This window comes from Aythya marila, assembly GCF_965140915.1.
Source record: "Aythya marila genome assembly, chromosome: 2".
Taxonomy (NCBI): Eukaryota; Metazoa; Chordata; class Aves; order Anseriformes; family Anatidae; genus Aythya; species Aythya marila.
Window position 1 is genome coordinate 20799987 of NC_139043.1, and position 26518 is coordinate 20826504.

General features: G+C 35.4%; 1 protein-coding gene across 1 annotated transcript in view; it reads right to left on the bottom strand.

The window, feature by feature from the left end:
• The window catches only part of MALRD1 (MAM and LDL receptor class A domain containing 1), a gene marked incomplete at both ends in the record, with an annotated part of 250796 nt that overhangs the window by 211064 nt on the left and 13214 nt on the right, over positions 1 to 26518 (bottom strand). The window contains 5 exons of the mRNA XM_082753206.1: positions 482 to 628; positions 8723 to 8930; positions 12159 to 12251; positions 17783 to 17940; positions 22668 to 22811. Of these exons, the coding sequence (XP_082609332.1) occupies positions 482 to 628; positions 8723 to 8930; positions 12159 to 12251; positions 17783 to 17940; positions 22668 to 22811 (750 nt within the window). The remainder of the gene's footprint in view (positions 1 to 481; positions 629 to 8722; positions 8931 to 12158; positions 12252 to 17782; positions 17941 to 22667; positions 22812 to 26518) is intronic.

Sequence of the window (26518 nt, forward strand, 5' to 3'; positions counted from 1 at the left end):
CCCTTGGTTGGAATGAACATTTTCCAGCTGAGTGCATTTTATAGCAACTATGGGATGAACGAAGAAACTGGTCATGATATTACACTCATTCTATTTATCCTAGAGAAAACCAATGAATTTACTTGTGCTCTAGAAAAAGCTGCAGTGATATTTTGTCCAAATAAGATTTTGAAAAACAGTTCCTGTGTGAATGTTGGATAGATACAAAGGTGCTTACCATATGTGTGAACAAAGTTAAGTTAGCTGTATCAATTCAAATGGCAATATCTCAAGGAAAAAAAAAAAAAAAGTTACAAAGGCATAGTAACCATATCACATCTAAGAAAAAGTATCCCTGAAAAACAACCTTTCTGTAATGTTACCTATGTTATATATATACTATATAGCAGCATACATTTCAAACTCAGTTTCATCTATCTAACATCATTAAGTATAATTAATACTTATATATGTGGGAGTGTATATATATGTAATCTCTCACCATGTCTAGCATTAGTTGTATAATCTCTGTCAGGGAGTCTGCTGTCCAAGGGAGCTTCTTCTTTCATTATGTGCCAGTCAGCATCACTTGTGTTCAATGGCTTCCATCCACAGAAGTCAGTCTCAAAATTACATATAGTGTAATTAGCTGTTGTACAGAGAACAAGAGATCATTAAGTTGAATTTGATGCGGCAGTTTAATGCCAGATCTATCAGTGATTTGTATTTGGATGTAAAAGGAGTTTGTAATCAAAGAATCTCTGGTATGTTTCACTGAAATGTATATTACTCAGCTGGAGAAGTTATAAAACACAGATAACAAATCAGGAAGGTCCTTCCATTTGTAATCAAATTCAGAACTGTGGAGAGCACCTCAAAAAGAAAAAAACTATATCCTGCTACGGATGAGACCTGTACATAGGCTGCCATCAGATTATGAATGGGCAATTGCATTTTTTTTTAAAGATACATTTTCCTGGATATTTAATCATGAGTGTATAAGGAAACAATCAAACATATTTAGTGGTTTAAATATGCTGAAAATAAAGATAAATTAAGCTGCTACTTATTTTATTTTTGGAAATGAGATTTAAATTTATGAATTATTTAGATCTTCTGGAAATTATGTATTGCAGTGTAAAATAACAGTTTCTCAGTTGATATGGATTAGACCAACTTAAACATACTCTTTCACTTCTTGAAATAGATTAATTATTTTGCTAAAAGAATAGTATAATATGAGGGTCTTTTTTCCTAGTCCAGAACTGTTGGACACAATTATTTGGGCTGCATGGAACAATTGTAAAAATTACTTTGGAATTGTACTTGGCACTTTCCAGCCTTCATGGCACATTCATTCCATCATGGGATGCATGGGAACAGCACAGAGCTGCTCCAGGGCAGGTTCAGAGTGGACGTTAGAAAAAAATTGTTTACTGTGAGAGTGGTCAAACACTGAAATAGGCTTTGTAACGAGGTGGCTGATGCCCTGTGCCTGTCAGTGTTCAAAAGACATTTGGACAATGCCCTCATTAATATGCTTTAACTTTTGGTTAGCCCTGAATACATCAGGCAGTTGGACTCAATGATCTTAGAAGATTCCTTCCAACTGAATTATTTTATTTTATCTTATAAACCTCAGACATCATATTACTCTAATTTTGAGATTGTACAAAACCAAAATAAAATATAGCTTTGTTGAAGTATCATAGCATTAAATTTCATCATAAAGTTCTTCCTGGCATAAGAAAGTTATTTGAGCAGTCTAATCCTAATGTAAAAATAAATCATGGAATCACAGAGTGATTGAGGTTGGAGGGGACCTCTGGAAATCACCCGGTCCAACCCCCTTCCAAGCAGGGTCACCTAACACACGTTGCACAGGATCTCACCCAGGCATGTTCTGAATATCTCCAGGGAAGGAGACTTCACATCCTCTCTGATCAACCTGTTCCAGTGCTCTGTCATGCTTACAGTAAAGAAATGCTTTCTCATATTCAGACTTCCTGTGCTTCAGTTGTGCCCATTGCCTCTTGTCCTGTTGCTGGGCACCACTGAAAAGAGACCAGTATCATCCACTTGACACCCTCCCCTCAGATATTTGTATACATTCATAAGATCCCCTCTCCGTCTTCTCTTCTCCAAGCTAAATAAGCCCAGCTCTCAGCCTGTCTTTGTATGAGAGATGCTCCAGTCCCCTAATCATTTTCATAGAACTACTGGAGTGAGTCCAGAGGAGGGCCATGTTCCTCTTGTACCAGGGAGCCCAGAACTGTACACAACACTCCAGAAGTGGCCTCACAAGGGCTGAGTAGAGGGGGAGGATCACCTCCCTTGACCTGCTGACAACACTTCCAAATGTACCCCAGGATACCATTGGCCTTCTTGGCCACAAGGGCCCGTTGCTGGCTCATGGTCAGCCTGCTGTCCACTGGGACTCCCAGGTCCGTCTCTGCTGAGCCGCTCTCCAGCAGGTCTGCCCCCAGACTGTAGTGGTGCTTGGGGTTATTCCTCCCTAGGTACAGGACCCTGCACTTGCCCTGGTTGAACTTCATGAGGTTCCTCACTGCCCAAATACCAGTATCTCTTAACTGGGTTCATAATGTTTATTAAAATTCAATGGAGTATGTTTTTCTGTTTGGTGTAGTATATTAGTTAAACACGGAACTTGTTTAACTTAATTAATTACAGAAGGCTTATGCTTTTGACAAGGCTCCTTGTTAATTAGACTTTGATTGTTAATACATTAAGGTAGAATATGCAAAATGATATTCCAGACTAAGCTGCTTTTCTGTATGGTAATTAGCATGCCTAGGCATTGTTCTTTGCTTAGCTAAGCAGTCTTAATATAACTAGTGTGATATAAAAAGCAAAAATTCTTTGATTAAATCTGTCTTTACTCTGAACTTCCTAAAACTTGTATAAGTTTTTCAACACAAGAAGTTGACTGAAGTGGCTGCACAGTAATATCAAAAAAGATACCAATAAGTTACCATATAGACACAAGTAACTTACTCATATACTAAGCAACCAAAAACTTGTTTCTAGAAGTTTAGAGGCACCAGGGCAGAGATAAAATAATGGTTTAAATATGACAGAGAAATTAAGATGGCACTAGTGGTTAATATTTTACAGACTGATAAAGCATTTAACTTCTTTATTTCTTTATTATTATTATTATTATGATTTTCTTTTAAGTGGAGAATAACTACTTAAAAAAAAATTATTATAGCAATATGAAGAACAGTGTCTTCCACATGCTCATGACAGCAGATCTGTCATTTAATGTGTCTCAGTGCCAGGCTCAGGGTTTTTCACTGGCTCATAGTGAAAAGGTGACTAATGAAACTACATTTGGAAATTATATACTGGCAGAGTTGGCAAAGCAATAAGGCTGTCAAATTTCCTTGATGGTCAATAGGAAAGAGGGGAAATTTTGTGAAATCATCATTTCTGAAATTATTAAGCACTAGTATAATTTCTTCTAACACTTTGTATTTAGAAAGACATGTATAAATATAGTGTTGTGGGTTAACCTGGCCGGCAGCTAAGCACCACACAGCCATTTGCCCACACCCCATCCCCCTCAGTAAAATGGGGGAGAAAATTGGGGAGAAAAAAAAAAAAAGTGAAAGCTTGTGGATTGGTATAAAGACAGCTTATTAAGACAGAAAAGAATGGAAAATAGTAATAATAATGATAATAGCACTACAAATAATGATTTGTATGAAATAAGTAATGCACACAATTGCTCACAACTAGCTGACCACTGCTCAACCTATCCCCGAGCAGCTGGTCCCCCCACCCTGGCTAGCCACCCCATGTTAATTGCTCAGAATTATGTCAGAGGGTATGGAATAGCCCTTTGGCCAGTTTGGGTCAGTTGTCCTGGGTCTGTCCCCTCCCAGCTCCTGATGCACCCCCAGCCTGCTCACTGTTGCTCTGCAACAATTAAAACATCAGTGTGTTATCAACATTATTCTCATCCCGTGTCCAAAACACAGCACCCTGCCAGCTACTATGAGTAAAATTAACTCTATCCTAGCCAATACCAGTACTCATAATATTTTTCCACTGCTGATATATTCAACCAAAATGACACATACTCAGAAAAGGACAGCTCCAAATCAAAATATTTAGCCCATTCATTTTTTTTCAGACTATTTCTGAACACTCTTATTAACTTATTAAGAACATTAATGGTGTGGGTTTTTTTTGTGTGTGTTTTTTTTTTTTTTTTGGGGGGTGGGGGGAGAAGAAAAAGTCCAACTCGAGGGCAGTATATGTTATATTCATTATATGTGAAAATGGATGCTACTGTTTTTTTTTTTCTCCTGTTGCACCTCTCTTTTTAAAATGATGTTCTATATAGAATCATCAGATCACCCTTTGATCAAAGACATTGGACAAGACACACTAAGTCTAAGTGTTCTACCATATGTAGTTTCTGTAAGTGATACTTCATGTTAATTAACAGGAGTTTTAAAAATATTAATGTGTTACAGAACAACTAGGCTATAAATGCAAGTGAAGCTTAATTGCCTGAGTTAACACTTTGACTTTAATTTTATCCCTACTTAATTCTCAAAAACTCGAGTGCTAGTAAACGTTTAATCAAACATGGAAATAAATAAATAAATAAATAGGACTTTGCACTTATGTTGACACCCAAATCTACATGAGAGTTTCTTGGTGTGTTTTTTCATTGCTCCAACATTAATCAACTCTGAGAAATGCTCCTTTCTTGTCAAAACAGTGCATAATTTTTACTATTCACAGCCTTTTAATGTTTCTGTTTGAAATATCGAGTGATTATATGCAGTGTTTTACCATCCATAGTTTGAAAATAAGTGACAACACAACCAATATTTTTTGAGGAGTTGTACTGCAGTTATGTAAGTTAAACAGATGGTAAAGCATATTTCTGGTATATGTATTCTCTCCTACTGCACCTCTTACCATCAGGGCTTATGTTATTTATTTCACTGGGAAGATTTCACTAGATCCAAACTGCAGGAAGATTTTCTATGTTCTAATAGCAAACCCAGAGAAGCCTCATTTTTGGACATTCATCTATTTATATTTCAGCAAAAGAGAAGGAAAATTAGAAAGGAAACAACAACTTGCATTTATTTTAATAAAAAGCCAAATTTGAAAAAGTAATCTATTTTGCCTTGTGGATGTATCAGTATGTCTATACTAGTCAAGGATTAAATTATTACAGCAGTTCTGCAAAAGCAATCACTCTGAGAAGTAAACAGGAGAAAAATGTTCCCCAAACACATCTACTTGAATTTCAAGAAATAAGTGGAGCTTACTAAATTCATAAAATACATTGGAAAAGTTTTTCAATTAACACAAACCATTTTTTTCCATGTGTTTTAAATAATAATAATAATAAATAATAACTTAATACTGGTAGTGTTAAGAGAAACTATTGTCAACACTGGGTCTGGAGATTGCATGAGTAAACCAGTCCTTGAAGAAAACTTCCATGCTGAAATTATCTTGCTTAGATGTTGTTTCATGTTATCAAAATAAAACCAGCTCATTAAGTGGCTACAGCCCTGTACCAGTACAGTTTTCTTTATTATGAGTTTGTGAATCTCTCATCTTTGCAGACAATTAATTATTTGGTTGAATGAACCAAACATATCTCAAAATCTTTTAAATTGTTTTATGAATCCTAGAACACAATGACATCTTTTCTTCTTCTAAAAATAAAACCACGTTGCTATCACCAAGGTATGCCAAAGATGTGAACAAAAAACATAATGGAAAAGAAACCAAACTAGTCAAAACTGTGATGGTGAAACACAAAACCAGTGCAAAACAGTGTTCATAAGCAATGAAGTTGTCTGTGAAATAATGATGTATCTTCTTTTTCTCCACACGTACATACAAGGTTGATGGACAGATACTGGCAATTCCAGAAAATTAATGTCACAGGAAACAGATAAATATTTACTAAAACAAAATATCTCAGAATAATAAAAATGCTGTATTTCACACTTGAATAGTAATAATGGGATTTGTGTGTATGTTCATCTGCTCTAGAAGTTTTCAAGAATTTGTAATTGTAAATCACTGTACAGGAATGGCTTTAAAATTATTCTAGTTTTCTTCATTCTACATCTTATCTTATTTATATAAATAGGTAGAGCTTACAGAGAAAGTTTAAGTATTGTAAAATAAATATATATTTGCTCTTGTAATAAATTGTGTTTTTATGACTATTCATGTCATGTTAACATGAGCAAAGATAAACATTATTTTCCTTCCCCGTTGTAATGAAGCAAAAGTAAATCCTCAAAGAGAAAAAATCTTCACATTGCTAAGTAACAGCTGTCTGTCTTTGTTTTCATTCAGTATGGAGATCTGTCAGCTCTGCATCATGAGAGTACTTCATCAAAGGAAACTACTGGGAATGTGTTCAAGGGTAGATGCTAAAATACCTAAAAGAAGAGGCTAAAACATGCCCTATTGTACCAGATAGTAATTTTTACTGAAATGTGAAGTGGATAGATGTAGCACACTCAAAATATCACAGAGGACAATTTCAAGATTATGTGGAAAATGTACATAATGGGCGGAAAAGAACAAAGGACAGAAATAAAGGACAGCTTTTGCTTTAGGTCTCTTTTGTTCAAGACTACAGAAAGTGTCAGAAAGATGAATTTTCTAAGCCAACCAAACTGCTCAAGAGCCAAATTCCACCTTTGGGGTCCTCTTTCCTAAAAAGCATTATATGAAGTTTCCAAGACAATATAAGCCACGAAAATAGACCAACCTTAGAAAGGTTATCTGGATATTTTTATATTGTTTCACTTCTTTATTCTCAGCCAGTAGTCAGAGAATCATGAGTCTGCTGTGATTTACTTATATTTTAGAAAACCATATTTTCCCACTTTTTTTTTTTTTTTTTTTGAGAGAGGATGAGCATGCTTTTGTGCACTGATAGAACAAGATGATGAATCTTTAACCAGTGAATATTTCAACAAAAAGTGAGGCATATAATCTCTGCATCCCAGATTAGAATCTGAGCTATGTGTTAAACCCAAGTCAACTACAGAGGCAACAGCAGAGAGTGGAGCACTAGATACTGCTATTGAAGAGGGTTGTGCAGTTCCTGGGCCAGTTCATGGGACAATACCCTAATTCCAAAAGTGTCACAAGGACAGCATTGAGACTCCTGGGCTGTTCTGGCTTTTCTTTCTTCTGCCCACTCTTTAATTTTTTCTGACCCATCCACATAAGCATGATGGAAGCAGCATTACCAAGATTGAGTCCCATATGCTAAAATACGGATTATATCTAGGTTATTTACTTGTCTTATATAATGCCAAAGTCTGGTGTCTGAGACAACAAGGGTTAAAATCAAATAGACTGTGTGCAAAATATAACTGCCTACAATGTTTTGACTTATTTTTATTTTCACTTTGTGTAGTATTAACAGCTATTCTCGTACTAGAAGAATTATTTTTCATCCCCTATTTGGCCTTCAAATTATTCTTCTAGATTCCCAGTCAATATTCACCACAATTCTCTGATAATGTTACTGAAGCAGGAACCTTAAATCACTGAAACAATTATATCAGATTTATAAACTACTCTTCACTTTCATTCCGTTTTTCTTTCTAAACAGAATGAGAAATTTATTCCTACCAGCAAGTGCACAGACTTAACAGCATAGGATCAAGTCTTGTAAAAAGGGAAAACATATTTAAAATCTCCAAGAGAACCTGGAGATAGAACACTATAAACCTTCCTATTGAAAATGTTGTTTCAACGTTCACGTATATCACTTGTTTCAGAGATGGGTCCTCCAAGGATCTTTAAGTGATTGAAAGGATTAAAAAGTTTAAAATGCGAAGCAAAGAGAATTCAGTCAAAAATTGTTCCTAAAGCCTTCTCAAAGAATTTGAAAATAAAGCATTATCAATGTCCACCATCCTGCTACTTTGAGAGACATATTTTCCAATCTGCACATCACAGCAACATATATCATTACCAATACCTGAATTATGTACACAGTTTTCTACAAAACATATTTAAGTGTTTCTGCCACAGGCAAACATACAAACAGGCATACACTGTATAATACTTATTTTAAGAGTTGTGGGTTCTCTAAGACTACTTTTACATCGAGTTCTAAAATGTTTCATAATTATTATAGACAACTCCCAGTAATTTTATTTTTTTTTCTCTTGACTGTACAGTAAAAGCTATAGCTTCTGAGAAAAGTTACCTTCAATTCAAAATATGACTAAGATAAACCTCCTGATCTACAGCTAATGTCACCTGATACATTTTCTTCCAAAAACTTATTGACAGTCTAAATTAGAAAAAGTGTGCAAACAAATTTCAAGGCAGATTTCAGTTCCTCTCAAACTGAGGAAGAATAGATTATAAACAACGTAAGCAAGGAACACATTTTGATAAAAGTGTGCAAAATTTTGTGTTTCTGCAGACACTTAAAAAGCTTGCTATCTGAATCCAAAATATATTGCTGAGGACAGACAGAGAAAGAAAAAACGTATATGATGACAAATTGAACATTGAACATTGTCATGAACGTTGTAATGAATTTTTATATCATTTAATATCCTAGGGGAAAAAACAAAAAAACAAAAAAAAAAACAAAAAAAAAAACACATATAAATAATAACAGCTTTCTAGGCATTTCTTGGATAGATCTGTTTAGGTTTCACTATACTCTTCAGCACTTTTAAAATTCACTTACAGCAGGCTGCTAGATCCTCACTGCTGTCATCAGAGCAGTCTGGGTGAGAGTCACAGGGTGATCCAGGCTCAGTGGATTGCCCATTAGTGCAGGTGAATTCTTCTAAGGAGCTGAAACCTGGTGGCTCTGATGGTGTGGTATCCAAGAGCTGGATGTTATTCAGACAGACAAACCCCCCCCTCCTCTGTATTGTTCCTTTTAACATAAGCTGTGGATGGTTAGAGTTAAAATACTTGTATTAACAGACAGGGAGAAACTGTTCTGTTTCTACCGTAAAAGAGTAATATCCTATTTGTAAAAAAGCACTATATGCCTTCCATTAAAAAACGTACCAAATATAAAATCAGAAGCTGAAATTTTGCAATGACTACTTCAAATTGATTTCTCTTAAAATTTTCAGGTAAAATGATTCGACAGATTCCAGAATTAAGAAAAAAAAAATTAAAGAAAAGCTCCAAATATAATAACTATTTGGCTAAAAAACAGCAGTGTCTCTGTACTTCACAAGAGTGCGCTGACATGTAACATCCTAATGACCATGACTTCTGTTCTGAAGTCTCTTCAGAACCTAATTTTGCTGGTGCCCAAGAAAGAAAAATCAGGTTACACTCACAGGTGAAGAAGTTAGAGACCATTATCAGACACCAGCTGCTATAGCATAAGTCACAGCTGATCTCTCTCAAGACAAGAAAGCTGCACCCAGCTATGTAGTGAGATTGGCTCCCGGTTGCTCTTCCAGGCTTTGTCTGGGAGACAACTAATTTTGCTTGAGTCAAAACCTTTCTGGGGACCATGCTAATGTTTTAATTATACTGGCTATCATATGCCAATATATGAGCCAATGTGACAATATATAAGCAGAGCCCGTGTCCTGCTTACTGTTTGAATACCACTCTTGGCATAGACATAGGGATTCAGGGAGCATTTTACTCCTACAGACTTCCCTTTTAATTTTACACAAGCTGATTTAGAGCAACGGAGTTTTAGGAGAACATCTCTTGCTCCTGGTCATTGTTTATTCCAGCTCTTTTAAGTCTCAAAGCAAGGAGATTATCCTGTGTTCACCAAGTTTCTTGTACCTGAGCTAAAGCAGAAAACGAAAGCTTTAGCTTGGCTTGAATTCATTGAGAAGATGAAAATAGTGATAGTGCATAGCACTTAGAGACGCAGCAGCAGTTGGACGCACAAATCAAAAATGGAGTTGTGGGTTTTGACAGGTGTGGGCATGGCCAGAATAGGAGCTTCAGAAAGCAGTCATGTGCAGGAGGCAGAAAACACAGTGGAAGGAAAGCTGGGGAAGATTTTTGGACAAAACATGAGGAAACTAGAATAAACATTTTGGGACATAAGGAGAAGGCTCTAACATACTACACAAGCCCTAGAAAATTGTCTAAAAAATAAGAATTATATATATAACAGTCTTCTGTTAGAGACAATTCTTCAAAATTCCAAAAATGCTATCAGTTCCCTACTAGTTCAAATGGCAGAATGCTGTGCTAAAAATGTCACACGGTCACATAATTACAGTATCTATCCTTCCCTAAGCACAAGTGATCATTCTGTTTTTGTATAAGAAAGCTGAGAGCATATTTTGTATAAGGGCTGCTGAGAGCATAAAACCTCTGCAGTCTTTTGTTTATTTACTTTTGGATACTACAGATAATCTTATACACATCTGGTTCTTTATTTTTTCCTTATAGGAAAAGCGATTGGTCTTTGTCCTTCACACAGATCCAGCTGATGTTGAAACAGTAAAATATAAAGCTTATTTACAGAATTATGAAGAAATATCTAAACAAAAATTACGTAAATTATAAACCTGTAATTCTTCTCTGTACGTTTTTAAAAAAAGGGGGGAGGTGGGGGGGAAGACACTCTCCCACAGTTACTGATTTATGTCATTCCATTGACATAACAAAAAATTAATTCACATTATTTTACTTAATAGCATTTGTATTTTAATGAGCTGGTAATAAGATGGATTCAAATGACCTCCTAAAGAATGGTGAGATGTGTATGCATTTTCTTGCATGGTATTATGTGACGCGCTTGGTGGATGAGGGAAAGGCTGTGGATGTGGTCTACCTTGACTTCAACAAGGCTTTTGACACCGTTTCCCACAGCATTCTCCTCAAGAAACTGGCTGCTCGTGGCTTGGACTGGCGTATACTTCGTTAGGTTAAAAACTGGCTGGATAGCTGGGCCCAAAGAGTTGTGGTGAATGGAGTCAAATCTAGTTGGAGATTGGTCACTAGTGGTGTTCCCCAGGACTCAGTACTGGAGCCAGTCCTCTTTAATATCTTTATTGATGATCTGGATGAGGGCATCGAGTGCACATTCAGTAAGTTCGCAGATGACACCAAGTTAGGTGCTTGTGTCGATCTGCTCGAGGGTAGGAAGGCTCTGCAGGAGGATCTGGATAGGCTGCGCCGATGGGCTGAGGTCAACTGCATGAAGTTCAACAAGGCCAAGTGCCGGGTCCTCCACCTGGGGCGCAATAACCTCAAGCAGAGCTACAGGCTGGGAGATGAGTGGTTGGAAAGCTGCCTGGCGGAGAAGGACCTGGGAGTATTGGTTGATAGTTGGCTGAATATGAGCCAGCAGTGTGCTCAGGTGGCCAAGAAGGCCAACTGCATCCTGGCTTGTATAAGAAACTGTGGCCAGCAGGGCTAGGGAAGTGATTGTCCCCCTGTACTCAGCTCTGGTGAGGCTGCACCTTGAGCACTGTGTTCAGTTCTGGGCCCCTCACTACAAGAAGAACACGGAGGTGCTCAAAAGAGTCCAGAAAAGGGTGATGAAGCTGGTGAGGGGTCTGGAGAACAAGTCCTATGAGGAGCGGCTGAGGGAGCTGGGTTTGTTCAGTCTGGAGAAAAGGAAGCTCAGGGACGACCTTATTGCACTTTATAAGTACATTAAAGGAGGCTGTAGAGAGGTGGGGGTTGTTCTGTTCTCCCACATGCCTGATGACAGGATGAGGGGGAACGGGCTAAAGTTGCGCCAGGGGTGTTTTAGGTTGGATATTAGGAAGAACTTTACTGAGAGGGTTGTGAGGCATTGGAATGGGCTGCCCAGGGAAGTGGTTGAGTCACCATCCCCGGAGGTCTTTGAAAGACGTTTAGATATTGAACTTAGCGATATAGTTTAGTGGAGGACTTGTTAGTGTTAGGTCAGAGGTTGGACTCGATGATCTTGAGGTCTCTTCCAACCTAGACAATTCTGTGATTCTGTGATTATTAAGACCAGGAGCTTTAGGCTACAAACAGGTAGACTGCTTTTATTAATTTGTGGCCAGAGCTTTACTCAAGCGACGCAACAAAGAACAGCAAGCCCTTCACAATATACATATATTTCTTAAATTCCTACACTTCCTAGAAGACTTATAAACAACAAAGTAAAACATTTTCAAAAATCAAACACTTGTCTTTTACATTCATACCTTTAATTTTTCTAGCCCTCTTGGTATCTGTATATCCACTTTGGCCCATTCCTTGTTAGTTGTCATGCTGTTTTCCCACAAGATATGTTCCTCCTGTGGAACACAGAATACGATGTTAAGAAGTTATTTTTAGACCCTTAGTTATGCCACTTAATGTCACTGATCTTTTCATATCCTAGCCAGACCAACGCTATGTATATCAGGAAATACAATTTCACATATTTGTTTGCAATCTTTGCATCAAAGTCTTTGTCAAAGAGGACAAGAAAAACATACTTATGGTGATTAAATGGGTTAATTATATATATACTTATATATATATATAATCATCAGAAGCCAGCTTGGTAATAAATTAAAGCAAATTAGTATAGAAATTAAACCATACTAGGACTGTATTTAACAATGTATTTCCATGGCATTCTCAGCACTATTTTCTCTTTTAGAAGTAACTACTCATGCCAAGTTGTGTTAATATTAGAATTTGTTTTTTTACTTAGAACCAAATTTTGGGGTCTGTCAAAATTACCCTTTAAATTGTGCTAAAAACATGTCATTTGTTTTCAATCAGTAAAACAAGCAGAGTACTACCAAGTAAGTCCTAATCATGTTTTGAGTTACCTCAATCCCCATATTTACTGTACCTACTGAGGAGTAGTATAGCAAGAAAGTTAAATATGCTAAAGGACCCTTTATGAATGCACTCAAAATCCTTTTAATGAAAAAAATCTGACAAAATCAACTCATGCTCATTCTGTTTTTGTCAATATTGAAGCTCATACAAAGAAGTATGGCAATGTGAACTTAAATAAAATGTTTCCAAGAATCAGCTCCAGTATAGAGCAAATCAAGAAAGTCAGACAAAAGGGAAGGGAATGGGAGGTGAGAGGAAAGGAGTGGAAGGGAGGAAAATTTACTATAGGATAAATGTACAAACAGATGTACCATTACAAGAATCAACACTGCACTGCCTTTTATGATACAATGCAAAGTTCTGGTCATATCTTTTCCACAAAGGGTATTACAGAATTAGTGGCAGTTCAGAAAACAATGTGAAGCCGGGTAAGAGAAACGGAAGTCTCCCATACAGAGAGAAACTGAAAGGGTAAAAACCTTTACCTTACATGAGAGGAATAAGAGGGGATATGATAGGTATATGAATCCTACCAACATTACAGACAAGGCCAGTTATCTTTTTCCTGCCTTGCAATATATAAAAAAAGAGGAGGAAGACACTGTCTGTTGCTAGATATACCGAGAGGTCTGAGCCAATAGAACAACACTGGTATGATTTGTGACCACTAGCAAATTACTTACCCCCATTGTCCTATAAAGGCTTCAACTGTTGTGACATATTAACAAAGTTGAAAAACTCTGTTGAATATGTCTTCAAGATCAATTATGGAATACTGCAAGATAAGGCTGACCCTAATGCCATAGAAAGCAAATTTGGACAAACCACATGCCATACTGATTTCAGAAATAAAAGTCAGCTGTGAGTTTTCACAATACTGTAAGATGTAGGTATTTGTCAACTTGTTCACATGATAGATATTCACCAAAAGTCTTTCAATTTCAAGGAAATTTCAATCTGCTTAAAACATGCTTGATTTTGCTAAATATTTCAACTTCTGAAGAAAATTTGTTAATGTTAGTAGACTAATACAATAGCCAGATATAAGACACAGGCAAGGATGATGTACTAGGAAGCATACTGCATAGCAGGTTAAAATGGTTAAAAGCCTGTGGCTTAAGTGTCTGCTTTCAGGAATATGTATGTTAATGTATCTAAACATGTACACATTCCTCCATCCATCCATACAGGCAGGCTTCAAGCACACTTGTATATCTTGTAGGAATAAGTATTTACTATTTATTTATTTGGATACATCTGAATACTATAATTTTGTTCACATGAGATTAACAGTTTAGGTACCCATCCCCATGGCCATCTTTCTTTCCGATTTATTTGAATAAAAATAGCTCATGTCAGTAAACTCTTGATTTTTCAGTGTGCCAGGCTTCTTAGCCTGTTTTTACACTGAAGGCAGTAAATCATTTCAGGTGCAACAACTTTTAAAATTAGCTGTTGTAACATGCAAGAGATATTACCCTCTGATTTTTTACAACTATGATAAGCCAATAATACTATTTCCCTTCCTCACAATGTTTTCTCTGTCATATCTGTCTTGCCTGTGGAATTCTTCCATCATTTTAGTATAAATGGGCTAGCCCCTCTAGCACATTCCTTTCTTTTCTAGCTATCTTTTAGGAGGTTCAATGTATTGATTTTACAGTACTTTCCCCTGAGATTTGTTTTGGTGATGCAGGAGAGCAGTTGCTCAAAATACCTTCTCTCTATTTCCCTTACCGAGATATAATGCTATCTAAAACCATTTTTTTGTAAGGCTAAGATGAGCAAGAACTGTGGGATGTGTTCCTTCTTACTATTTTTTCTCTCTCTCTCTCTCTTTCTTTTTTTTTTTTTTTTTTTTTTTTTAAGATAATGCTACTCGGTTTTGAAGAATAGAAGAGACGATCATGATTTTTTCTTATCAAGTCCATTTCTAAACCACATTTTTTATTTTTGACATTTCTCTACAGGTACATTCACATACTGCTATGCAACTGCACTCATCACACTCATCATTTTGTCTCTCTCCCCCCCTCCCCCTTTTTTTCATTTCAGAGTAATTTGGAACAAATGCTTATTTGTTGCCTCAAAATGATTAATGACCACCTTTTGCTTTTACCGAAGAGTGTACTTGCATGGACTTTGCAAGCATTGCTGAACACTTGCAGAAATTTTAGCGTATTAGGGTAAAAACATGCTTGCACATATAAGCATAGGTCAAAATAATCTTTTATCATTTTATGTTCATCTAAATGGGAGGAATGATCAAGTAATAGAGGGCATGTGATATACTGAACTCAACAATATCGTCTCTGGTTTAAGTTTTCAAATAAAAGTTTAAAATTTATCAAATGCTGAAGACAATATTGCCAAATGTGAATGCAATCACGGGCTGAAATAGAATATTAAAGATAAGTAAGCTAGAAGTACTAAAATTGGAAGGGGACCAGGAAAGATAAATAATGAAGGGAGTATCTTACTATCAGAAATTAACTTTGAGAATATGTAGGAAACTACAGATTTGTGCTCCCTGTTCTCTTGAAAGGTAAGGTAAGGTAAGGTAAGGTAAGGTAAGGTAAGGTAAGGTAAGGTAAGGTAAGGTAAGGTAAAAGCATAGACTATGCAATTACAGCCTAATCGGCTGAAAGGTGACAACACATAAGACACTGGAACGAATTGGTAACAATAATCTTGTAAGCAGGTAGAGAATTAGGAAATGAGAAGTGTCCATTAGCTGCTTCTGTTGAGAAACAACTCACATTCAGCCAGTGTAATCTGCTACTTTTTGACATAATAAACAGCCTTGAAAAAACAGAAGTGACTTGACTTTGGTGAAACTCTTAACAATCTCGTACAACATTCTTTGAGCAAATTGAGATTTAGTGCATATATAGACACACAAAAAAGTCTATGTTCACTATTCTTCTCCATTTCTAAGAGCAATTTAAATTCCATATCATCCAATGTCATAATATCAATATTAGAAAACAAATTCACCTATTTGAAGGTTGGAATAGATGGTCTTATAGGTCTTTTCCAACTTAAATGATTCCATGATTTTACGATTCTATGATCTGTGGATTATCTGTTAAAAAGGTGAGGAAGGTTAGGGATACATCTGTAACATCTGCAGTGCTTTGTGCTCTGAGAACCATACCAAGAACTGCATTAAATGTCCAGTCTCTGTGTCAGTTTTATCAGTACTGGAACATAGTAAGAATTATTCTGAGATAGGTTCTAACCATTAAAAACAGCAAAATGACAGTGGGGAACCTGCACGGTACTGGACCATGCAATTGAGAGGTTATTTTGACTGATGGCCCCCAGGACAGGCACTCTGTTGTCTTCTGGGATCAGAATCAGGCTCACGTTTCCATTTCTCAGTATTTGGCTTCTTTTGAAAATTCATTTGTTTTTCATAAAGAGTTTAACAATACAATAGCAAAATGTGTAAAAGCTACTTCCCCATTCATGTAAGAAGTTTTACAGTGAGTCTGCTAGCTTTCATTTTTAAAGCTACTGAAAAAAACATATTTTTGAAGATTTTTCTGCCAAATTCTGCAATATGAGTAACTTACATCATCTCTAAATAAGTCTACATTCACAAAACACACTTCTGACTGAAGGAGAAATTCAAGTCAAGCATCAAAATGATATAAGAATTCATGGAAACAGAGTAGACTGAACTGATTTAAAAGCTGCCAAAAATGTACATCCGATACATATGTGAGGAATTATTTATCAGTTAATTGAATGTAGGCTCCCAACACTATGGGAACTCAAATACCATTTTTTTTAATTTTTTTTTTTTTTTTGGCTTATATGTTTTGCTGCATTTTAAGGGAAAAAAAAAAACAACTCTTAAACAGGATCCATTGATGCTACTTAGACAAACCATAAAAATCAAGATTGCTAATCTGTCTCAAGGTTACCATAATCATACCTGTGAATTTATTGGCAAGCATTATAGCCCAAATCTCCATTTATTCTGACCTGAACACTGATTATGTTACAGTTCCCTGACACAGTAATAGGTCACTGAAAAACATAATTATTCCCTCTTTATGGACAAAAAATGAGCAAGAGCTTGAAGTCTTTTTCATGAATACTCGAAGATGCAGGGGGAGAGAGTAAGATGTTTATTACTTGTTCCTATATTTAGACCCCTCAATAGTGTTATAATTCAGTGGGGCTTTTTTTGCATCTTAGCTTTGTAAATTAAGTGTGAGGTGGATCGGCCTTTTTAAATACCTGTGTTGATGGGTGAAAATAATTTAGCTCCAACATCAAGATATGAGACATTAACTCAGCAAGACCAGCTGCCCTATTCTTGCTTTTATTAAGTAAAAGTACTACAGCATCAATACTAAGTTATTAAACAAGGCTTTCAAAAGAGGACATTCTATGCATAGAAATTCTCCACAACAGTTAAGTAAGAAAGAAGGAAATGGTTTTCACTGTTCAAATGGCATTTGTGTTTCAGTTTGACATGGCTGTTCTATCTATTAATAGGTAAAAGAAAAAGAAAATTACTGCTCTGGAACAGTGGACAAATTTAATCAAGTGGCTAAGTAAGTGCTTTCCAGACATACTGAGCCAGCAACTTTCCTTTATTCTGTGTTTCCATAGAGAACATGCATAGTTCAAGCTTTCCTGCTACTGATTTTCCCATTTCCAGTGAGGAAGGGAGGCTAGAAAAGCTGCTGCAGATTCTTCCCTTGAAATCTCCAAATCATTTAATTCTATAGTAGCTGGAGCTTCTCCTTGAAGTCTTATTGCAGAACATTCAACCATCGAATTAATTTATAGCTGACAGTCAAATACCCAGGTTTTACAACTGCATTCATCAGTAGAATGATACAAAGTTACTGCTTGCACAGACTAACTCAGGGGGCCTGCATGTACTAGCAGGCATATATCCTTAAATTTTTGCTGGTAAAAGCTCAGCTGCCTCTTCTTGATCATTTGAAAATGAATGCATGCTTCTTCTTACCTGATTAGTATACAGTAGTGCCTTGAGAACGCTGCTATCTGCCATGGAGTAATGAAATTGAAAATGGCAATTCTTGCTGGAGCAATGACACATGGAGCTGTTAAGATAAGCACTTTCGTATAATGCATTGTCATTAGCTTCTAACCACACCACACAGCCTGAAAATGAAAAAAAAAGTGCACTTTTTCACAAAATGTATCTTTTGTATCTCAGTCTGCAAAAGTAAGGACTGCTTTGCTGCAATTAAACCATGGTCCCCTTATCCCCCACACTGCAATCTGATTGTCATGCTGATTATGTGACTTGGATGTCACCTAAGCATTTCCTATTAAAAAGATAGATATCTATCTGCATTTGACTTACAGAGTAGTCCCAGCAACCAAGAATGACATCAGTTGACAGTATCTTGAAGTTCTTTGTGTGTTAAAAGCTGTGAGCAGGCCCATATTCAGCTCAGCCTCCTTAAATTCACAACCATTCAATCCCTATCTCAAATTTATTTGGAAACTGCTTTTTCTCTCTTCCTATTATGTTTTCCAGGATTATTTTTTTTCCCCAGTAATATTTCTTTGGGCTTTTCAAAATAAGGGGAAATTTGTTCTTCTTTCTTACAGATACAGGAGACAGTTGCATCTCCACCATGCTTAATTAAGGTTTTTATTTCTCAGCCAGAATTTCTGCAACAAAATATTGGGAGTGCATTGTCTTTCCATCTGAAGCAGGCAGGAAAGCATTTTGTGCTCTTCTTGATCTACTGCTCCTTATAAAAGCATTCCTACAGAGATCTAAAATAGTACTCCATCCCTTTAACAGTGTCTTTTATCTTTCAGAAGTAAAAAGGCTAAATACTTTTTTAATCAAATATAGCAGGTTCCCCTCTCCCTCTGCAATGAATCACTGAATGTTTTACTGCCTTCAGAAGTATCTATTAAAATAATAAACAAGGACTGATCAAAGGTCTTAAGTTTGAAGTTTCTGTGTTCATTTCTAAATGCAAGTTATCTCAAATGCAGATGCTACATAGGTTATTTCAAGCTGAAGGGAGAAACCATCATTTCACAAGTTTTTTGTTTGTTAGTTAGTTAGTTTGTTTGTTTTTCCATTCCTTTCCTTTTCATTGTTGGCAGTTTGGCAGTTTACTCTGTGCTATACAACTTTTTACATTGAAATACATGCTTGCAATTTCATTGGAATTAGGTTTGTAATTTACTGACACAGCAGTTACACTGGATAGAAATGGAATATTACAGATGTAACCCAGGATTCTATTTGAAAGACATCAACACAGCATCTATATTTATATAGCTATTGACTTCTGCAGAAGAGAAATATACATTAATGTTAGATCTATGTCTGAATTCAGAATTCTCTGATGCTGTTATAAAACCAAACTAATCTTGTTTACTAATCTCAATGATAATGAGTATTTTTTTTCTTCTTTCATTTAAAATTTCAGAATCTTTTAAAAACAAGACAAAGTGGAGTTAAAGTGAATGCTTCTAAGATAAATTGAGGCTATCTTCAGAAATGGAGACTCCAGAAACTTTCATCCAGCAAATACTGACTTCTTTCTCCCCTCTCTATAGCCTGTGTAGGTAGAACCATGTAGCCTGTGTAGGTAGAACCATGTCAGTTTAACTGGACAGGCAAAATACTGTGCTATACCTTTGTTTCCCTCTTCCAGTGAAACTTTAACTATATTACCTTTAGACACCATCTATTGATTAGCTGTCTAAAGATTAATGGCATTAGGAATATTTTTCTTTCATTATTTACAAATTTTGCAGATCTTTTCTAAGGTCCGGATTTCCTTCAGTTCAATAGACTGCATAGTATTTTAGTGTTTATGCTCTGAATTTCTTTGTGTATTGCTCTCTCAAATTTTCAAGAATTTATTTTTCTGTAGTGCCAAGCTTCCCCAAGCTTGTAGAAACAGAAGTCCCAGAAAAGTCATTTCATTCCTGCCAACTTGGTAATAGGGCTATCAAGTTGCAGAGATGTGTGCATTTCTGGCAAGAAACTCTGGGATCACTGCCAGGAGGACACTCATAGGCTAATGTCTTTCCATAAAACCGTTTTTTTTTTTTTTTTCCCTTGTGGCTGCTTAATCAGGTTTTATATAGATTATTTTTTTTTCTTTCAGTTTCGAAGAAAAAATTAATAAACAAAGTCTTAATGGCTGATCTTTCTGGAAAATTCCAACTGCAGTGGAACACAAGTAGAAACAGACCTTACAATTTGTTGCTGAGGTGGTTCAAAGTCATCTTAGAGCTGGGATTGAACATCCTGCTTACATCCTGCTACGCTGAAAGCTCAAAACCTATATATATTTATCTGCTTGTCTCTGTTTTTCCATTTCATGACTTTTAATCTAGGTTACAAGCTTCTAGACTAAATTCTAGAAGCTTTAGACTGAAAGCCTTCAGTCGAAATTAAGCCACAGAATGCCAGCTTTTCTTTTCTACCAAGCTCTCTTCTCTAGCAGGACAAATGTATCTGAACAAGCCCTTTTTAACTTTCCCACTCAACCATTTTGGGGAAAGAAAAGTTTAAATCTGAATTGACCTTGTTTCCACTCTTTGGAGATAAATTTTCATGAACTCAGAAATGAAGGATAAAAAGTAAAAATTAAAAAGTAGCACAACAGGATAAATATAATCTAAAAATTAGACTATTTTCATGTTAAACTTGAGGAATTTTCTTCGTTACAGTTACCCATGAAATATTGAGTTTAAAAGACATGGACATATTTTTTTCTTTTTCTTCATCTCATAAGCATTATTTTTATTATGCAGAGAATCAGTTTCAACGGTATCTTATTAAATAAATATTACCCCAGATGTAGGAAAATAAATGAATCCAATATAAGAAAAATGAACTAGGGAAACTGTATAGCATGCAGGGAACACCAAGAGGAAAAACAGAGCAAAAATGTACTTTCAGAACAACATTAAATGGGAATATAAAACCTCTGTAAAAACTTTTGACACTAGAGAAATTAAGAGAAAAAGTTATGGTGAAAGTGCCCACAATACAACACTGGAGAGAAGAAGCAATAAAAGAACAAAGAAAAAAAGTCAGCCAAGGACAAAGTATTTTATTAAATTTAAAAATACCAAGAAAGAAGGATTATGCAAAGCCTATAAGCAATCCTTTCTTTATAAATATAATTGTCTAGACCTCTGCTTCATAATTTAGTTCCTTACCCCTCTTCTATTTATAACAGTGAAAGCTTTGATCAAAATCAGAAGCCAGATCTTAGTCAAGCTCTATTTGCACTGCAATTCTAAGCCCTCAAGCATGACATTTTTTCAGTTTGCATACCAATTCTTTAGGTTTTAGAATTTTAGTTAATGTCTAACTTTTTAATTTATGCCTTGAAATCTGCACGAATAGAAATGTTAAATGTATTGTGACATGAGTTGTTGTTATACTTCAAATTTCTCAATATCTTCCAATGTTAACGAAGACTTAACTGCTGTGTGCTGTTTTGATACTTCTTTGTTCTCAGGTTTTCTATTTTTCTTTATGATATGGAAGAATAGAGAGTATCCCCAAACAGTTCTTTGTGTTCGGACTACTCAACTGCCTGTTCATATTCATATAATAATGAAGCCCGTTAAGCCCCTTATTCAATAGGCATTTCAATATGCATTCTGCTTCTGTAGAGGTTTCTTGTAAACCAGTCCTGTAAAAGCTACTCATAGAATTTCAGTATCATTTCTGTTAGCTCAATATTGCCATAAAAGGGAAACCCATATCAATTACTAACCCTTGAGTTATCACATTAAGATATGGCACTGATGCAACATCTCTCAAGGAGGTGTTTTAAATAAAGTCTCTCTCTCTCTCTCTCTCTTTTTTTTTTTTTTTTTTTTTTTTTTGTTACATGTCCCTTTGGAAATTCAAAGGTGCCATGCTTTTATTTTTAAGATAAAATCATCTCTATTACTACATACACTCTGCAGTACATAGATTCTATCTTAAAAAAATAAAAAAAATAATAATAATAATAATAAAAACATTTAAATTGTGCTTATATGCATTTTGCTTGCTGTTTTATTGTAACTTGACTTACATTTCCTAGAGACTATTGAAATAAATGTCAACAATTACTGCTGAAATATTTCTCAAACTAAAACAATACCTAATCACTCATTCTGTTGCTATCAGTGAGATTGAGCACATTTCTATGGGCTCAGAGTTCAAGCAGTAATCTCCACACTATCAGTTCCTCAAAGCTGCATCACAAACCACACCATTACAAATTAGTAATTTTCCCTTAATCCCTCTGAAGGCAGTCTCAATAGAGACTTTTTATTTCCCATATTTCCCATAAATGTGTATAAATATTTTCCATAAATGTGTAGATAAGCACTATACAGTGGTTTCAAAATCAGGTGATACTCATTACTTCTGAAAATTGCAACTACATTATTTCTGTTTTGCCTTCAAGAGTAACAAACTACTTTGTATAATGAGTGTTTCTCTACAGCTCACCTAATTACATGTTTAGAATGAATGTGCTGATCATGTGCTCAGAGTAATACTACATAGGTAAAACAGACAAGCATCAAAACAAACAAAAACATGCAAGGGCTTTGTTGGATTTAATGTCACCAAAAGACATACAAAGATTTAACTGTAGAGTAAAGCAAATATAAGTTTATATTGGAATTCTTATGTTAAAATCTTCCATATCTTGCCAGTACATATGTTCACAGCACCCTTACTAAACAGAACAGCAAAGGCTAACTTAAGTACAAATTCATACAATTACTTTTTGTGGTTTTGATCTGTTTCCATACTGGGTCACCACCTTTTTCCAAAAAGCTCTATGTTCTTCATGACAGCTAGCAACTATGCATTAACTTAAGTTTCTCACCTTCAGTATTATTGCTGCAAGATTTCATAGAAAAACAAGAGGCAACCCTGTGGCCAGTTTTTAGTTGTGTCCAAGAAACAAGCTCAGCTGGCTGATCCGAATTCCACTCGCACATACCAAGTTCAAAGCTGGAAGTCTGCAGTGCTAAAAGATAAAGGAAAGCAGTCATTCAGCTTCTTAAGAAGTTATCATTTAGAATACTATTTCCCATCAGAAATATATGCTTATTAAACTTTTTGGCAGCCTTTCTGACTCTGGTTAACTAAAAAGTGGTCAGTCTATCATTGAGTGTCATTTTGTATTTCAGGCTGCAGCCCTGAATGATATCATTAAAAAACAAACAAACAAACAAACAAACACTAAAGACAGATGCTTTATTATTATTATTTGGAGAAACAGACTACTATTTTCCTTATGTGATCATTGCAACTTTGGTGTATTCACTTCCACAGAGAGAGTTGCCAGAAAATATCAAAAATTACTTGTCGTGAAGAGAAATATCTATGTACTTTTCTACATAATGCTACCATAAAATCATTTCAAACTGAGAGGTTCACCTCAGTAGTATCTCCATAATATTTGCATCAGAACACTTCATTTTAGAACCAAAAAGCTCTGAACACAACTATACTATTTCAATAACTTTTTACATTCTTGAAGCTTGAGATGCTAGGTTGTAGTTGTAAAATTTCTGTAATTAATTATGGCTAGAGGAAGAAAGTCATGATTTTAAGCAGAATTACAATATGGTAACAGAAGTTCCACTTTTTAATATTATTGCTGGGGAAAGACAATCTTCTGGTTAAGATGGACTTTTAAATAGCAGTCAGAATATCTCAGAGGGAACAAGAAGATTCTTTACTGAGGAATCAACTTTATGTCAGTATAAATACACATTTCTGTCCACCACATCTTAAAGTTACTGTTTTATTCACAATACCGACATCTCAGTAAAATGTCCTGTCCTGCTGGTCCTATAAACCTCACATTTCCTCCTTTATTTTGGTGTTGTATAACCATGCAACCATGGTTATGAGAAAAGCCTGTTTGCAACTTATTTCCAATGGAAAATGCAAAATTTTAAAATTGTCTATAAAAGGATGAAAGAAGTCTATTCTTCAAATTTCAACACTTAAAAAGAGTTACAAGTAAACTCAAAGGGAGAGCCAAGCTCATCATTAAACACAAATTAGTGGATTTTTTTTTATTCATTCTGCATTTTTTTTATTCCATTGTAAATAAGATTTTTTTTTTCTTTTGACAGTAACCTCAGTCTCTTGAAATAAACCAATAAATTTTCTAGATTTTCATTCTACAGCAACTGATAACTGTGAGTTTAACATTTTGGATTTTCTGCCACCCATCCCTGCAATAGAATCAGAGTGGCTTGGGTTGGAAGGGACCTTAAAAACTAGTTCCAATCCCCCTGCCATGAGCAAGGATGCCACTAGATTAGGTTGCCCAGGGCCTCATCCAACCTGGTCTTAACTAGTCATCTGAATGACCCCACACTTAGTTCTGCATGTTTCATACTAAAGTCTACATCTTTGTAGGCTGACGTGCTACAAAAATTACACAGGGATTTTAATTTAGCTGAGATGTTGCCAGTTGAAATACTCATACTGGAATTTGTAAAAATGTATATATTATAAGTAGCACATATAACAGTTACTCCAGTTTTCCAGGAGAGATTTAACAACAACAACAAAATAGCAATAAAAGTCACACTAGTTTTGCAGACAAGGTAAACTACTTTTGCATTACAAGCAGCTTCAGGAGGACAACACAAACACCTCATTCTCCTTTTTAGTATTCCAATTTAATGCCCTGGGGCTCTTTTTTCTTATCCCTGTGGCAAGCGCAGAATGACAGTCTTAATAAAAGACAGTCTTTGTATACACAATTTGCCAGTTTTCAAGAGACACTTCTGCAGGGCAATTACAGATACTCAGATAAGAATATAAAGTCTTTGAATGGAAGGCATACTAGAACTATAATTATAGGATATTGTGTTACATATGTTCTAGAACATAATGTTAATATTTTCTATTGACATCTGAAATAGTAATTGAGTGATAACTGAATAAATTTTGCAGGTGTTGGGAAGACTGAGGATAGAAGACTGTTTCTTTTTTTTTTTTTTTTTTTTTTTTTTTTTTTTTTTTTTTTTTAATGTATGAAGTTTGCTGTTTAGGAAAACTGGACAAGAAACTGAAGTGGTGCATTCTGGGGAGGAATGAGTAGGGAAAAAAAAAAAAACATAATGAAATTACATTTATATTTATCCAGCAGAGTTTGGATCAGGAGACTCCTGAAAGCACAAATACGTAAGCTACTTTACTCATGACTCTAGCAACAACATCATATGAATGAATACAAATGAAAAGGTCATTTCACATAGATATGTTAGCGTACACTAGAAATGTAATTTTTAACTACAAATTTTATGCAATTAAAGTGGTCTTCGTTTAAAATTTATCCAGAGATTCCGTAACGACTACAGAAAAAAGTTATTTCAAATTCAAGCTACTATTAATCTGACCTTTTGTTTTAATTATTGGAAGATGTTCAACAGTAAAATTCCTCTTTCAGGGAGAAAATTAAGATTTTTTGACCCTGTTTTTGGCTGTTGGGAACAATTTAGATGTCTCTTAATGAAGTTCACTTCTCCTAATGTGGAGGCACAGAATAAGAATGAATTCTTATTAGAATATGCTTGAGTTCTGTAGTTCAATCTATATGCCTCACTATATACATGTACTTCAACAGCCATCACCTAAGGTAATTTTAGCACTTAGATTTATAAGCTCTGTTTATTTTTATTTTATAAGCTCGCCCTATTTTTGTTTCTATTTTTAACTTTTTCCTCTCTTTACAACAGTATTTGATCTGTGTGGCTGATGTTCTTTTCATTTTTGTTTGCTTTAGAAGCACTCTGTTTAGGAAAAAAGCCAATATATTTGTTAAGAGAGATTTATATCTACCAACAAGACCTGTTTAAACAGTCACGTACGTTACTATATTTTGGAGATGCATTTTTATTTTTTTATTTTTCTATTTTGAACCTTTTATCTGCAGAAATCCTCCAAGGAATAGAGTGAAGTTGTGGAGAATCCTACACCTGTCCTCTTTTCATTCAGTTTCAAATTAATTTTGCAACTAAAGTACATTGTACACTTTACTTGAGTTCATAGGCAAGTATGCTCAAGGTTTTAAAATCCCCACCTTTGCTCATTTATGTTGTAATTTACTGCTAGAAAACTTTTACAAAACAGAAAAGTAGAATGGGCCCTGGCATGAAAACATTTATATAATTGTCCATTTCAAGAAAGTTGAAACATGGACAGATACATCAGTTGAAACATGACAGATAATCAAGCTTAGTTAGCCTAAATTTCACTTCTCCAATACAGACTCTCTTTGAATCATTACAGTTATATTTGTGTCTTGTTCTTAACAGCACTCTGCCTGTGATTGCTCAGCACTCTAAAATGTTAATAACCACATGCATCTGTTTCCCCAATGGGACTTCCAGAGAGCTTTATTTTAGAATGCTGTAAAACAAACAAACAAACAAACAAACTTTCATGAGACCTAGCTGGGTATGTGTTAAATATAGCATTCCATATCTCATCCTCTCATGTTAAATTTAAAGACCAAATTCTCATCATTTGTGCTGTGACTCAGAGGCAGGAATCAAAGTGGGTAGTAGTTTGAATCAGGACTGTACTCACCTGAGGCTGCAGACTGGGTGCCACAGTGAAATCTTCTTGTGTAATAGAGGGCAACAAGTAATCTATTTTTTTACTAGGATATGTTGCATTCTTTTCCCATGAAAGTGTGTTGGGTTA